The 15,408-nt window shown below is 43.7% G+C and overlaps 1 protein-coding gene across 1 annotated transcript; it reads right to left on the minus strand.

Annotated features, from left to right (window-relative positions):
* Positions 1 to 1,468: 1,468 nt before the first annotated feature.
* LOC149443520 (uncharacterized) lies at positions 1,469 to 9,299 on the minus strand. Its single transcript, XM_089655602.1, has one exon. The coding sequence runs from the start codon at positions 9,121 to 9,123 to the stop codon at positions 2,122 to 2,124; it is 7,002 nt and encodes a 2,333-aa protein (XP_089511728.1). The 5' UTR covers positions 9,124 to 9,299; the 3' UTR covers positions 1,469 to 2,121.
* Between the last annotated feature and the right edge of the window lie 6,109 nt (positions 9,300 to 15,408).

Below are 15,408 nucleotides of genomic sequence, written 5' to 3' on the forward strand. Positions count from 1 at the left end.
ACACGGTAACAGGTTCCTATGGTGTTGAACAGACCAACTGATTTTTTAAAAAAGTTTTTTTTTTTTTTTTTTTTATTAAGAAAATGATTCTAGATGTGACGAAAAGCATGTCCAGCCTACCAAGGAGTTATTTCTTTAACAAATACTGATTCATCTCAGTACATAGTATAGAAGATCAGAGGTAGGTTCACAACTACTCATCATTGTAGCAATGCATGTATTATATACTGTATTACAGTAGAACTTTTTTTTTTCCATTTTGGAGTAAGTGAATTCTTTAAACCCCGTCAGTTTTTTTTTGCCATCTGCATTCTGGGTAGATTTACCTTTACTTCCTATCCCATAGCCAAAGCAGGAAGTGAGAGTAAATTTATCAGGACCTGGATCACCTACTATAGGGACTGTGGTTCCCAGAGCGGAAGGTTGTAGTTCCAGTGTCCACCAGTGGGTGTGTCCCAGCAGGTAGTCTCCACCCAATTCTAGCTGCTGGGAGACACATGCTAGTAAACACTGGAACTACAACCTTCTGCTCTGGGAACCTCAGTGCCACCAGCAGGTGATCCAGGTCCTGGCAAAATCCCTGCAAATGGAAACCCTTGGGGCTCCCCAGAACTAGTTTTCCTACTGGAAGATTTTCCTCTCCATTACTTTTTGGGGATAATCCAAAATGTGGGTTTTTCTTTTAGTTTCAATGATCAACAAGATAAATAGAGGGTGAATCTCCCAAATGGGGGGCACAGACAGCAATAAAAACTGACAGGTGTTCTAATCCCTCTCCACTCTATCCAAAAAAAAAATTTTTTAAAAACGTTTTGCCTTTAAGTGACACTAAAAAAAGGCATAAATGTTATTTATTTAAAAACAACAAACATGTTACCCTTCCCTCAGCGCTCCTGGCCTCTCCCTCTGTTGAGTGCCCCCATAGCCAGCCATTTGCTAGGAAGGCACTTGTGCGTGCTCACTCCCAAACCCTGCTCTTTGTGCTCATTGACACACAGAGCGTGGCTCAGCCCTACCCCCAACTCGCTGAGATTGACAGCAGTGGGAGCCAATGTCTTCTGCTGCTATATCTGAGCCAGTGAGGAGGGAGAGAGCCGGAAGGCCAAATCGTTGGATCGAGATCAGGCTCAAGTATGTATAAAAGGGGGGGGTGAGCTGCACACCATTTTTTTTACCTTCATCCATAGAATGAAGATAAAAAACCTTCAGCTTTTCGAACCACTTTTAGCTTTATTTTAAAGCAGCCCATTGATTGTGATTGCCCCCCCCCCCCCAAAAAAAAAATCCTGATCAATGTATAATGTATTCTGTCGCACTCTATAGAGGCAGTTGGGTAGCATTCAAAATGAATGGCGCTGCAATGCATCTCAGGGCACTTGGTACCAAACATCAGCACAAGGTGAAGGTGTGAATGAGCCCTTCTAAAGAACCCGACTCGTTAGCGAAGACAAAAGACGTCAAGACAGAGGATTTTCCAAATACGTTTATCTGCCCACGCTGTCAGTTTTGCAGGTTCTCAGAACCCTGTACAATATAAATTATTAAAACCAGACCGTTGCACAGTGCTCTAGACATTGGCTGGGCCATTTGTAAACCCGTTTTGAAGCAACATGCGTTGCCCTATGATGTACCCCTTCCATCCCAGTTGCTCAGATTTGAGTCCCGGTCACGTTTTCCTTTATCCTCCCCTAGAAGGGTGCAGAGAAAAGTGAACAAATTACCTAACTATGAAGCAAGTGTGATTTACAACATCACGTTGCAGTAACGAGACACCCTGGTGTCAAATGTTTCATTAAAAGCACCATTTTTTTTTTCCATAGAAGTGCATCAGTTAAGTGAAGGTTGATCCTTCATTGTCCTTTTTTTGTTTCAAAAGAAAAACTTAAGAAAAAGAAAAAAAAGGCATGAAATGAGGGAACAAACTGTACTACTGTTCCGTTTTGAAGGTGACTTTGCATGACGATTCGTAATTCAGGTATTTACATGAGGACATCCTTAGAAGTGTTAATGGCACACAGCAGAGGTTACTGAAAGAAGAATGAGAATCCTTGGAAAGATCAGTTTTCGAAAAAGAAGAGGAAGAGATAATTTACTCAGGGTCATGTCCTCCACCCGCTGCGCTCATGTCACTTCAACCATTAAGTTAGACACTGGCTGAGGATCTAGAACGTCATTAGCTGGACCATTATGGGTTTGTTGGTGATGTTCATAACTGGAACAACTGAAAGTTCCTTCTTGCTCATGGATCCTGCGATGGGCTTCAAGGTGGCCAGCAATACGAAAGGCTTTTCCACAGTCTTTGCAAGGAAATTTGTGAATACGGAGGTGGTTATTATAGGCCATCAGGTTAAAGAATTCCTTGAGGCAGTTGGGGCACTTGTAGACACCAGTCCTATGGGTTTTCTTATGGTTAAATAGGCTACTGGCATGGCGGTAGGACCGATCACACTGGTTACACTTGTATTTCCGTTCTTGGGTGGGTGGGAAATCCTGAGTTGGCTCCACCTTGCAAGGGTCTGATGTGTTTTCACAAATGTTCGTTTCTTCATCAGATGGCACTGCTAGAGAGGAAGACCTAAAAGAATTTGATTTTTTGTGTGTCCTTTGATGGTGCCTAAGCATCAGCTTGCTGCTGAATTCACGACTGCAAACTGGGCAACGGAAAGGCCCTACACCTGTGTGACCTCTGATGTGACAGACCAGCTTTTGGGAAGACCGAAATGCCTTTCCGCACTCCACGCACTGAAATTTCTTCTTAACTGCATGAGTGCGCAGATGGTTTTTTATGGCCATAGGGTTGAAAAATTGCTTGTTGCATAAAGAACACTTATAAAGTCCTTTCTTGTGAGTGTTCTTGTGGTTAAGAAGGCTTCCGGCATGCCGATAGGTGCGACCACATACATCACAGCCATATGGGCGCTCTGCATCCTCCTTTGAGAAGGTGTTTTTTCCTAGTTCTTCATTGTCAGAGTCTTGCATTTTAATGAGGCTTTCACTACAAACATGTTTTCTTAACTCATTACTGCTGGAAAATAAAACCCCACAAGCATCGCAAACTGAATCTTTCGTGGATGGTGCATTGTTACCAAAATAACTGCGCTGTTTCTTTGAATTTCTGGAAATGGGGCTACTGGATTTCCTGGATCTCTTACAAAATCCAGTGGACCTTTCAACCTGACGATCATCTACAGTACTTGCTTTTCGGTCAACGGGTGGTTGGGAGCTAGGCTGGGACTCTTCTTGCGCATGAACAAACAGGTGCCTGGTTAATTGTCTCTTCCATTTAAAGGTCTTTCCACACTGCAAACAATGATGCCTTTTCGCTTCGTAGTGATTACGTTCATGGTTCTTCAAGGCCATGAGATTAGAGTAAGTTTTGTGACAAACAGGACAACAGTACTGACCCATCTTGTGGCTTTTCTTGTGGTTAAACAAACTTCCCGCATGTCTGTATGATCTCCCACATTCTTCGCACTGATAAGGACGGGAATCTGGATCCAGTTCCCTTTTTATTGAAGAATCGGATATCTTCTTGCCAGAGTAATGAGCTTGATCTAAGGAAATGTCTTCACAAAGGGGCGTGAACTTGCGCTGCTGCGTTTGAGCAAATTTCCTACATCTTGTGCTCAGACGATTGCGTCGACCAGACTTCCTTATTGCAGCCCTTTGCCAGTGTAATCTTTGGTGAGTGTCCAATTGTTTACGCAGCCTAAAAGCTTTGCCGCAATCCAGGCACTTGTGTCTTTTTAACTCAAAGTGGATGCGGTTGTGATTCTTCATGGCCATGAGATTGAAGAAGCGCTTCTGACAAATGGAACAGCGGAAAACCCCAGTTTTGTGTGTTTGTTTATGGTTAATTAGGCTTCCTGCGTGTCTGTAGCTCCTGCCGCACACTTCACAACGGAAGGGACGCTGATGAAATCCACACTCATCCTCATTCTGATTAGGACTTGATGGAACTTCATCTTTGGCTTTTATGGTCTCTTCTGAAGGTCTTACTAACTCGATTATGCTACGGTTTTCACGGTTACCAGCAATACGTAGTGATAAGGATTTAACCCCAAATAAAGTTTTGCCGGCGAATTCTTGCGCTTGAAATGGTTTTTCGTCTACATCAGACCCAGATATGCTCTCAGCTTTGAGAGGTGTGCTGGTCACCGGGTAATTAATGTTTTCACCTCGTCTTGAACATCGCTTCCTAGATAGTTTAGCTTGGTTTGCTGGAGTTTGAAAGTTCATTTGTGTATTGGAATGATCTAAGAAGGAAGTATCTATGGATAAAGTGTCTATGCATGGTTTAAAGTCCCTCTGGAGAACATCAGAAGCAGGACTGGGTAAAGGAGCACAAGGGGAAACATTCGAATGCCCCCCTTCTCCAGCACTGTATGGAGAGTCATGAAGATCTGAAGCATTAGGGTCAGGTTGACTGTTCACTGCTGCATGCTGCTTACACTCTGGATGGTGCCTCAAGTGGTTAATGTAAGCTGCCAAGTTTGAATACTGTTTAGAACACGCTAAACATTGGAAATTGCCAACTAAATGAGTCTTTTTATGATTTACTAAACTTCCACCGTATCTATAGCTCTTTCCACACTGATCGCAAGTATAAGGTCGGTTCTCTTGGCTTTCCTCGTTTTTAGCAGTTTCGTCATAATTCTCCTCTTCCTTCACTGCTGGAGTCAGCTGAAGATCATTATCTTGATTATCTGCATCACTGTTAATGCTTTCATTTGCCAAAGGTTTCTCTTCGTGACTCAAGCTATGGGCCTGTAAGCCTCCTAGGTCATCATAGACTTGGCCACCCTCATTCTGGTTAGGACTTGAACAAGCCAGAGATGGAATTTTATCTTCTTCAGCTTTCATGGTCTCTTCCGAGTGACCTACTACCTCTATTTCATTGCTCTTTTCACAATTACCAGCAGCTTGTAGTGATAATGCTTTAACCCCAAACGAAGTTTTGCCAGAGAATTCACAACCTTGAAATAATTTGTCATCTACATCAGACTGACATGTGCTCCCACCTTCAGGTGGTGAACTTGTTACTGGGTTCCTTCTCTTTTCACCTTGTCCTGAACTTCGCTTGCTGCATACTTTAGCTTGGTTTGCTGGAATTTGTAAGTTCATTTGAGTATTGGAATGATCTAAGCAGGAATTATCTATGGATAAAGTGTCTCTGCATGGTTTAAAGTCACTCGGGAGAACATCAGAAGCAGAAGGATTGGGTACGGGAGCACTAGGGGAAAAGTTCAAATTTCCCCCTTCTCTAGTAGTGTATGAAGAGTCATGAAGATCTGAAGTATTAGGATCATGTTGACTGTTTGCTGCTACATGCTGCTTACAGGATGGATGGTGCCGTAAGTGGTTAATGTAAGCTGCCATGTTGGGATACTGTTTAAAACATGCTACACATTGGAAATTGCCAACTAAATGAGTTTTTCTATGGTTTACTAAACTTCCGCCATGTCTATAGCTCTTTCCGCACTGATCACAAGTATAGGGTCGGTTTTCTTGGCTTTCCTCATTCTTAGGCGTTTCATCAGATAGCTCCTCTTCCTTCGTTGGTTTCTGTTTAAGACTGTGATCTGGATTATCTGCATCACTGTTGATGCTTTCATTTGTCAAAGGTTTTTCTTCAGCGCTGTGACTCAAGCTATGTGTCTTTAAGCTCTCGAGATCATCATAGGTCTGGCCACAGTAACCACATATATGGGAAAGATGGGAACCACCATCTGGAGCATCAGTGTGCTCAGCCTCTTCCAGTTCACTCTTTATTCTTCTTAACAACTCCCTCTCTGAAGAATCCATAGGGAAGGAAAATTCTGGCTCCTTTCCCTCTGGATCAAGGACAGAAAGTGACTCCTCCTTCACTTGCTTTTCATGTGCAACCTGGTGCTGGTGAAAGTCTACTTCATTGGAGAAAATCAAACCACAAGGGCCACAGTCGTAACAATTGTCAAAAGGTTGCTGGTCTTGCACAATTTCATGCGACTCTGTCCCATGGGAATTGTCTTTTACAACATTCCTGAAAGCAAGAGGTTTTGTGTGCGACTGAAAATGTTCCCTTAGTGCTGGAAGGTTGGGATACTCTTTAGGACAAAACGAACACTGATAGATGCCAATTTGATGGGTAAGTTTATGGTTGTTTAAGTCTTCAATACTTGCGTAAACTTCCCCACATTCTATGCATGTATAATCAATATGATTACTATAATCTTCAGCCATGAGCTCTGTGTTTCCATGATTCTCAGCCCCATGGATATCAGAGTTATTAGATTGTTCCCTTTCAGAGTCGCTAACATTTTCTAAAGAGAGTTTTTTCTCATCCTCTGCTGTATTGGATACCTTCTGTTCCCATGGATCTCTTTCTAGAGCCATATGCACCATTTGATGGGCAACAAGATCATCTTCACTATGAAAGACCTCCTCACAATTAACACAACCAAACAAGTTCTTAGCACCTGGATGGGAGTAACAGAGATCAGGATAGAGAAACCTAGAACTGTCATGCATTTCCCCAGGCTGGTTCTTTTTAACTTTGTGGTGAATTCTTATGTGATTTTTTAAGGCAGCCATGTTGTGCACATGTCTGGAACAATAAGGGCACACGTAGTCACCAGTTTGGTGGGTTCGTTTGTGGTTGATTAGGCTCCCTGAATGCCGGTAGGACTTGTTGCAAAGGTCACATTCATATACCCGCCTACCTTGATGTTCTGAAGCTTCAAGAACCTTTACTGGGGATTCCTGTTTCTCTATGGTATTATAAGCATTCAGAGGATCAGTCAACAGTTCTTCCTCTTTTTTAAGGTCTATAGGTTGTTCTGTAGAGCAAGAAACCTGTGTTGAGCTTTGACACATCTGGCTGTGACACTGAAAACTCTCCATACAGTCAAATGATTCTCCACAGGAGCAGGAGATTTGTGCCAAAGGTTCTTCAACAGCTGTATCACTACCATCTGTTTGGGGAGACACATTCTCATTTAATTTGACTGATTCTGCAAGAGAGGGAATAGTCTTATTTTGCAAAAATCTGGGTCTACCACGAAGATATTGATGGCCCCGTCTGGATAAGATTCCCCTACGGCCTGCATATGAACGACTATGAAAGCGGAGGTGGTTTCTAAGGGCCATCAGATTAGAGTATTGCTTTGGACAGAGAGAACACTGATAAATTCCTGTCTTATGTGTGAGCCTATGGTTTATTAGGCTGCTTTTGTGACGGTATGTCCTTCCACAAGGTTCACACTTATAGGGTCTATCTTCTGGCGATTTATCACGCTCTTCTAATTGAGAAGATTCTTCTTTAAAGACTGTCTGATCTACTGTAAGCTGTTCAAAGTCACTGGATGTATCTTGGATTTTAGCACCATTGTTTTGTGGTGTTCCTTCATGCGGGGTAGTTGAGGTCTCCTCATGTGTCCACTGATGCAGGGTTTCCTGTTGAGCAAGATCTTCCATCTCTGGCTTCACAGGGTTTGGTAAACTATGGCTGGAGGTGTCACTGTTACTTTGGGATAATTGAGGATTTTCAGGCCAGTAAGTGCCTGATCCAAGAGCCTCCTCCATGTTTTGTGTATCGCTATAGGTTTCTTTTATTGCTTCCTCTTGATGGATGACTTGATGTTGCAAAAAATCACTCTCATTGGGTAAATATTCACCACAGATTCTACACTGGAAAGGGTCTTCTAGATTCTGGGAGAGATCAGACAAGGTAGCTGAATAAACATAATTATCTTCCAACTTCCTCCCCGCTCTAGACTTAAAGTGCGCTCGAAAATGGTTATTTAAGGCAGCAACGTTGAACATCTGCTTAGAGCACAGGGGACAACTATATACCCCTGTTTGGTGAGTTTTTTTGTGATTTATGAGACTTCCAGCATGTCTGTAAGTCTTTCCGCACTCTTGGCACATAAAGGGTCTATTTTCCGAATCTTCAGGCTTACCCTCTTCTTCAAGGATTTCATCATATTGTTGCTGCTCAGACTGTTGACAAGTTTCCTCCTCTGATGTGAAGGTTGAATTATGATCCACTGTATTCTCTTCCACTATCATACTGTCATTGCTTGCATTCTGTAGAACCTGTTCTGAACAGACAGAATCAAGATGAAGATCATCTTGGAGTTTTTGAGTTGGTGAAGGTAACATTTCTGTGTCTTCCTCATAATTACCGCTCTCAGAAACCTGTGATATGGCAGGCAGATCCTCCTGTTTGTGTACAGTATCACTTGGGTGTAATAGATCGCTTTGTAGTGTATCTGCATTTCCTAACAGAGGACCACCAATCTTTGCAGAATATCGGGGGGATTTGCACCTTTGTCGAGCTCTGGAGTCCGAATGAAGGCGGCAATGGTTTTTCATGGCCATGAGGTTGGAGAACTCCTTAAAGCAGATTGCACACTGGTACAAACCCACCATATGGCTCTGCCTGTGGTTTGCAAGACTGCCTGGATGTTTATATGCTTTTCCACACTGATTACATTTGTAACGATATTCCTCTGTGTTGTCATTTGGCGCTTGTTCTTCTCTAGTCTCCTCCATGGACCCCTGTTGAGTTACAGTGTCTTCTTTTGCAGGTTCCTCTGTCAAATTTCCATCTTGATGATACTTTGGAACAAGTTGAGAAAAGTCTCCTGGTACCATGGATTCAGCAATATAGTTTTCTAAATTACTAATTAAATTGCTACTATCCACTAGGATAGGAGCTTGCATGTCAACTATGTGGTTTCTTGATAAACTTTCTGCACTAGAGACGGAGGAGAAACCATGTGAAGACCTTCGATGGTTGTAAAGCTGCTGTGACATACGGAACGCCTCTCCACAGTGATCACACTTGAAACGCTTCTCCTCAGAGTGTGTGCGCAAGTGACTTTTCAAGCCCATAGGGTTAGAAAACTCCTTCTGGCAGATGAGACATGTGTAGAGGCCAATCTGGTGAGTTTTTTTATGGTTTACTAAGCTTCCAGCATGCCGATAACTCTTGTTACATTGATTGCATTTATACGGTCTCTCTTCTTTATGGCTTTCTGTTGTGGTGTTCAGCTCTGCTGAACTAGAGAACAAGTTGGAGCACTGGTCAGTGTCCAAAGCCATTTCCGTTTGGTTGGCCCCGAAATCTTCTTCCTCCATGCTTGATCTGGAAAAGGCTGGGCTTTTCAAAACATCAAATCTCTACCCGTCACCAGAAAATGTGGGCATGGGGTTGAACCGGCTTGACTTCCAGCCTGTGTGGCATCTTACAGTAAAGTATAAAATTGGGGTTCACTTCCACAGCCAGGTCCATTATAGTCCCAGTTTCTTCCCATCAAACCTGTAAACACATTTCAAAGTCACAATTAAAATGAGTAAATAAATTGCAATACTTCTATTTCTATAAAGTGACAACACAAGTTTGAAAATGTGTTTCGTTTTATCCAAAATGATGAAAACATACACTGTATATATTGAAAAGAATGCCCACAACTAAACAAATAACTAAATTAAACAGCTCACATCTGGAATTATTCTGCTGGTGTTTACATTAAAAGCAAAAGAGAAATTCATAGCAATGAGAAGTTTGGATTCACGTGAAGGCAAATTCCTTAGCCAGCAATTATTCTTTCAATGTACAAAATAATACTTTGAAACTTCTTTAATGTACTGCTGTCTCTTCTGTAAACCCAAATCGGGGGGAAAAAACTAAAAGGAATAAAATACAGAGAACTTTCAGCCCTGAAGGTAAATATTTACATAGCAAGAAACCAAAATTCATAGGCTCCTGGGGTGCCCAGAAAGAGGACTAAAAAAAGGTCAAGGTCAGTGCCTTATACCAACATTTTCATTTGGTACCTACTACAGGTTTAAGGACCAAGTAAGGAGTTGGGATGCGATTTGCTGTACAGTGGCTAAGTGGTTAGCACTTCCACCTGGCAGTACTGTGGTCGTTGGTTCGAATCCCAACCATGGCACCACCTGCCTGGAGTTTGCATGTTCTCCCTGTGTCTGCATGGGTTTCCTCAGGGTACTCTGGTTTCCTCCCACACTCCAAAGACATGCTGGTAGGTTAATTGGCTCCTGTCTACATTGTCCCTAGTATGTGTATGTATGAATGTGCGTTAGGGACCTTAGATTGTACGCCCCTTGAGGGTTAGGGACTGATGTGAATGTACAATATATATGTAAAGCGCTGCGTAAATTGACAGCTATATAAGTACCTGAAATACACAAAAATAATAAATCTACTTTACAAACTGTAAGGGATAGTAGCGCATTCCACACACCACTGGATAGAGGGAGGTTCAAAGTCAAAAGCCCGCCTAGAAGTTATATTCAATGCTACTCAGCCGCGCTGTTTCTGGTTTATAAGAAAATGGGGACACCACAGGAGGAGTGTGAATCCATTGTTCAAGTGCACCGTGAATTCCGCCGTTGGAACAGCCGCCTCATAAGCAAATTTACGAGTAGTATAAAAATGTAATTGAAGATGGTTGCATATGCAAACGGAAAAGCACTGGTTGTTCACATCAGATGAGAGTGTTGAGCATATCCGAGATGTGTTTGAACAGAGCCCTAGAAACCCACAAAACAGGCAAGCATTGAACTTGGAATTCCTCAAACCACGGTATGGCTTCTTCCTAAAAAATGTCTGCATATAAAGCTGTACATACTGCAGATCTTGGGGGGATTGCATCCTGGTGACCATGAAAGAAGGTTCGAATTGTACGTTGCAATTCTGCAGGATATGTAAGAGGACAATTCTGAAGGACACCATTCTAGGATGATGGACTGGAAGAGGTGCACAACAAGATCTTGTTCATCGTTGGTGACATCCCAGGTCACCAGACCTTGCTCCCTGTATTTTTTATGTGTAGGAGTACAGGTGGTACAGGTGTAGTTGGTGTTTGTTCCACCTATGCTCACTATTCTTCAGGATCTGTGACATCAAATTGTTGAAGCTGTGAATTCAATAGGTAGGGACCAGTTGATTTGTTTGCGGAAAGGAATGGTCTACCGTTTTGAGGTTTGTCACGCAACACATGGTGTTCATTTTGAGTGCATACAACTTCAAAGACCATAAAACTTTGAACCTTCCTCTATCCAGTGATGTGCAGAATGTTCTTCTATCCCTTAAGAGTTTGTTTTAATTAAAATGTTAAAATCTGATCCATCCTTTTTAATAACCCTAAATAATTTGTTCATTTATAAAACTGATTAAAAATTAAGTAGACTCAGAAGAATTCTAGAGAGAGAAAAGCTTATGTAGCAGCCAACAGCACTTTACGACGGATGCATTTTATAACCACTAATAGTGCCTGCATACAGCTGGCGCCAACATCACCTGGCAGAGTCAGCAGTGCGGGACCAGGGGACCTTCTCTTATCTTTCAAGTAACAGCCAACAATCTTTTATAGCCGTCTGTGAGGGCAGCATTCTTCCCATGGACATGCAATGAACCATCTCCACTGACCACCAACATATGACGACAAGTCTCCACTGACCACCAACATATGACGACAAGTCTCCACTGACCACCAACATATGGGGACAAGTCTCCACTGACCACCAACATATGACGACAAGTCTCCACTGACCACCAACATATGACGACAAGTCTCCACTGACCACCAACATATGACGACAAGTCTCCACTGACCACCAACATATGACGACAAGTCTCCACTGACCACCAACATATGGACGACAAGTCTCCACTGACCACCAACATATGACGACAAGTCTCCACTGGACCACCAACATATGACGACAAGTCCTCCACTGACCACCAACATATGACGACAAGTCTCCACTGACCACCAACATATGACGACAAGTCTCCACTGACCGCCAACATATGACGACAAGTCTCCACTGACCGCCAACATATGGGGACAAGTCTCCACTGACCGCCAACATATGGGGACAAGTCTCCACTGACCGCCAACATATGACGACAAGTCTCCACTGACCGCCAACATATGACGACAAGTCTCCACTGACCGCCAACATATGACGACAAGTCTCCACTGACCGCCAACATATGACGACAAGTCTCCACTGACCGCCAACATATGACGACAAGTCTCCACTGACCGCCAACATATGACGACAAGTCTCCACTGACCGCCAACATATGACGACAAGTCTCCACTGACCGCCAACATATGACGACAAGTCTCCACTGACCGCCAACATATGACGACAAGTCTCCACTGACCGCCAACATATGACGACAAGTCTCCACTGACCGCCAACATATGAGGACAAGTCTTCACTGACCACCAACATATGAGGACAAGTCTACCACTAATGAGGACAAGGCTCCACTGACCACCAACATATGAGGACAAGTCTCCACTGACCACCAACATATGAGGACAAGTCTCCACTGACCACCAACATATGAGGACACAGTCTCCACTGACCACCAACATATGGGGGACACATCTCCACTGACCACCAACATAAGGGAACACATCTCCACTGACCACCAACATAAGGGAATGCGTCTCCACTGACCACCAACATATGAGGACAAGTCTCCACTGACCACCAACATAAGGGAATGCGTCTCCATTGACCACCAACATAAGGGAATGTGTCTCCACTGACCACCAAAATAGGAGGGTTTGACTCCACTCACCACCACTGTAAAGGAAGAACATTTTCACTGACAACCAACTTGAAAGAGCAGGTCTTCGCGGATTGCCATTGTACAACAATGCACATCTACACTGAAAAACAATGCAAATGAGCACACCTCCACTGACTGCCATCACCTTCACTGCCACCATGGTCAGCATGAGAGAGCATGGCTTCACTGACAGTCAACATAAAAGAATATGTTGCCGCTGACCGCCAACGCGCAGAGGCGCCTCTCCGCTGACCGCCAACGCGCAGGGGCGCCTCTCCGCTGACTGCCAACGCGCAGGGGCGCCTCTCCGCTGACCGCCAAGCGCAGGGGCGCCTCTCCGCTGACCGCCACGCGCAGAGGCGCCTCTCCGCTGACCGCCAACGCGCAGAGGCGCCTCTCCGCTGACCGCCAACGCGCAGAGGCGCCTCTCCGCTGACCGCCAACGCGCAGAGGCGCCTCTCCGCTGACCGCCAACGCGCAGAGGCGCCTCTCCGCTGACCGCCAACGCGCAGAGGCGCCTCTCCGCTGACCGCCAACGCGCAGAGGCGCCTCTCCGCTGACCGCCAACGCAAGGGTCAGGTCTCCACTGACCACAACTTAAAGTGGTTGTAAACCCTTTTATTAACCCAGTGAAGTGACTGGCCTCAGGTAACACACAGAGAAGAGACAAATCCTTCTACATAAGTTGTACCGGTATATCTGTAGCCTTCTCATCTTGTTAACATTCTTTCAAAGTGCTGCATTTATAACGTTTGTTCAGAAAAAAGGGGGCTGGGAGTAAGGGGGAGGGGTGGTGGGCTTTTTGGGAGAAGGTTTAAATAGAATGTAATTATGTGACAATTTATTTTTTGCTGTAAGAAATATGTTGAAATTTAATAAAATATCTATAAAAAAAAAAGAAAAAAGAAAAAAAAAGGGGGCGGAGAACTGAAATTACACGCTACAGAGCTCAGTGAAGAGAGCTCTGAGAGCTGATTGGAGGGAAGGGACCCTGCCCCCTACACATAGCTCACAGGACCTGAGCTGAGGCTTTCAATCTGTTGGAGATCCCTCCCAAAAAAAACCTTGGCAGAAGTGATTTATGCTGATAACAGAGGAACGAGGCAACAGACAGAAATTACACTTAGTGCTTCGGATTGAAACATGGACAAAATATAGAGGGATATGCTTGGTTCATACTTTATGTCTGAGGTTAACAACCACTTGAACCCCTTCCCACCAGCCGCATGCAAATATGATACTTCTCAGTGGGTGGGCCTTAACCCAAAGAAAAACAGAACTGTGCTGAGATCACGCACCATGCACTGTTACCGGGAGCTACAAGAAAGCTCCTGATCTCTACTTGCGATCGGGAGCTTTCTGATCATGTGACCATTGTAACAGCCATCACAGTGGCCATATGATCAAAAAAAAACAAAAACCCTTAAAGAGCAAAGAGGTGCTGGCACCAAGGGGGTTAAAGGATAAGTTCACCTTTCGTTACATGTTATACCCATATTCGGGGTGGAACATGTAACTTGTTACGAATGGACTGCCACCTGCACCCCCCCACTAGCTGTCACAATATTTTTAAAAACCCAATTTTGTGACTGCGAACACTACAAGTTCCAAAAGCCTTTGTGGCTGCTGGCTTGTAGTTCTCAATGAAGTACCGCGGCGCTGTGCAACACCATGGTAGTTCATGGAGTCTTCCTGTCCATAAGTATCTGCCTGCCCTTATGGGACGTACAGGCACACAGATACACCGACAGGTCTGCAGGAGATCTGCATGACTCCAGCAATCTGCTTTAGAGGCTCCTGAAAAAATATTACCTGCAAAAAAATGTGCATTTATTATTTTTTGTTAAAAGCGGACCACCGTCCTACCGTCTTCCACTGACTACCGCCCTACCGTCTTCCACTGACTACCGCCCTAAAAGGACACATACCTATTAACTGACCACGTAAAGGGGCACTAACAATTCCCTTGTATTTCTATGCTGGCTGTTATTTGTTGCAAAAAGCAAACGCAGATTGCACATTAACCACTTCCCGGCTGGACATTGTATACAAACGGCCAGACGGTGGCAGTGCAGAGTCGTGTGGCTGTTTATAAACGGCCTCCCCGCCCCCTGCTTGTGCGCGCTCCCTGGGAGCGCGCAGCACCGTGACCTGGTGCCCACTGTGTCCTCTGGAATACCGATCGCTGTATGGGACCTCTGTGCGAGGTCCTGATCATGTGATCAATGATTGGCCAGTCAGTGATCACATGCTGACATCACTTCTGACATCATTGCTTACTACGTGTGAAATCTGTGAATGATCACAGAGGTCACATGGTACAGGGCTATTCACAACAGCCTTGTACCATGTGACAAGCTGTGACCAATCACAGCTCTCACAGTATTTCTCAATGGCTGCAGGAATGTAGCCAGAGAGAAGGAGAAATTATTCCTTTTACAGCCTTTATGGGTGTAAAAGCAATCAGTGTAAATAAATAAAAAAAAAAAAATTTTTCATCACCCCCCACAAGAAGTACAGTGTCACTATGGTGACACTGTACTGCTAGGATGACCGTATGTAAAAAAAAAAAAATACAAATATAAAAAAAATTAAAATGTAAAATTTTTAAAAAAATTATAAATTTTTGGTTATAAACTAATTTGGGTTATTTTTTCTTTTACTAAAAAAAACAACAATACATTTTGGCCAAGATTTATGAAGAAAGATTAAATTTATTTGCAAAATTTTATAAGAAAAACTTTTTTCTAAAAAAATCCCAGCGGTGAATAAAAACCACCAAAATAAAGTTTTATTTGTCTCAC

Source organism: Staurois parvus, unplaced genomic scaffold (genome assembly GCF_062004578.1).
Source record: "Staurois parvus isolate SC_StPar_1 unplaced genomic scaffold, SC_StPar_1.0 ptg000854l, whole genome shotgun sequence".
NCBI classification, from domain to species: domain Eukaryota; kingdom Metazoa; phylum Chordata; class Amphibia; order Anura; family Ranidae; genus Staurois; species Staurois parvus.

Bases quoted from the DNA above. Each gene is read 5' to 3' on its own strand.
- LOC149443520 (XM_089655602.1), bottom strand. From the start codon at position 9,123: ATGGAGGAAGAAGATTTCGGGGCCAACCAAACGGAAATGGCTTTGGAC.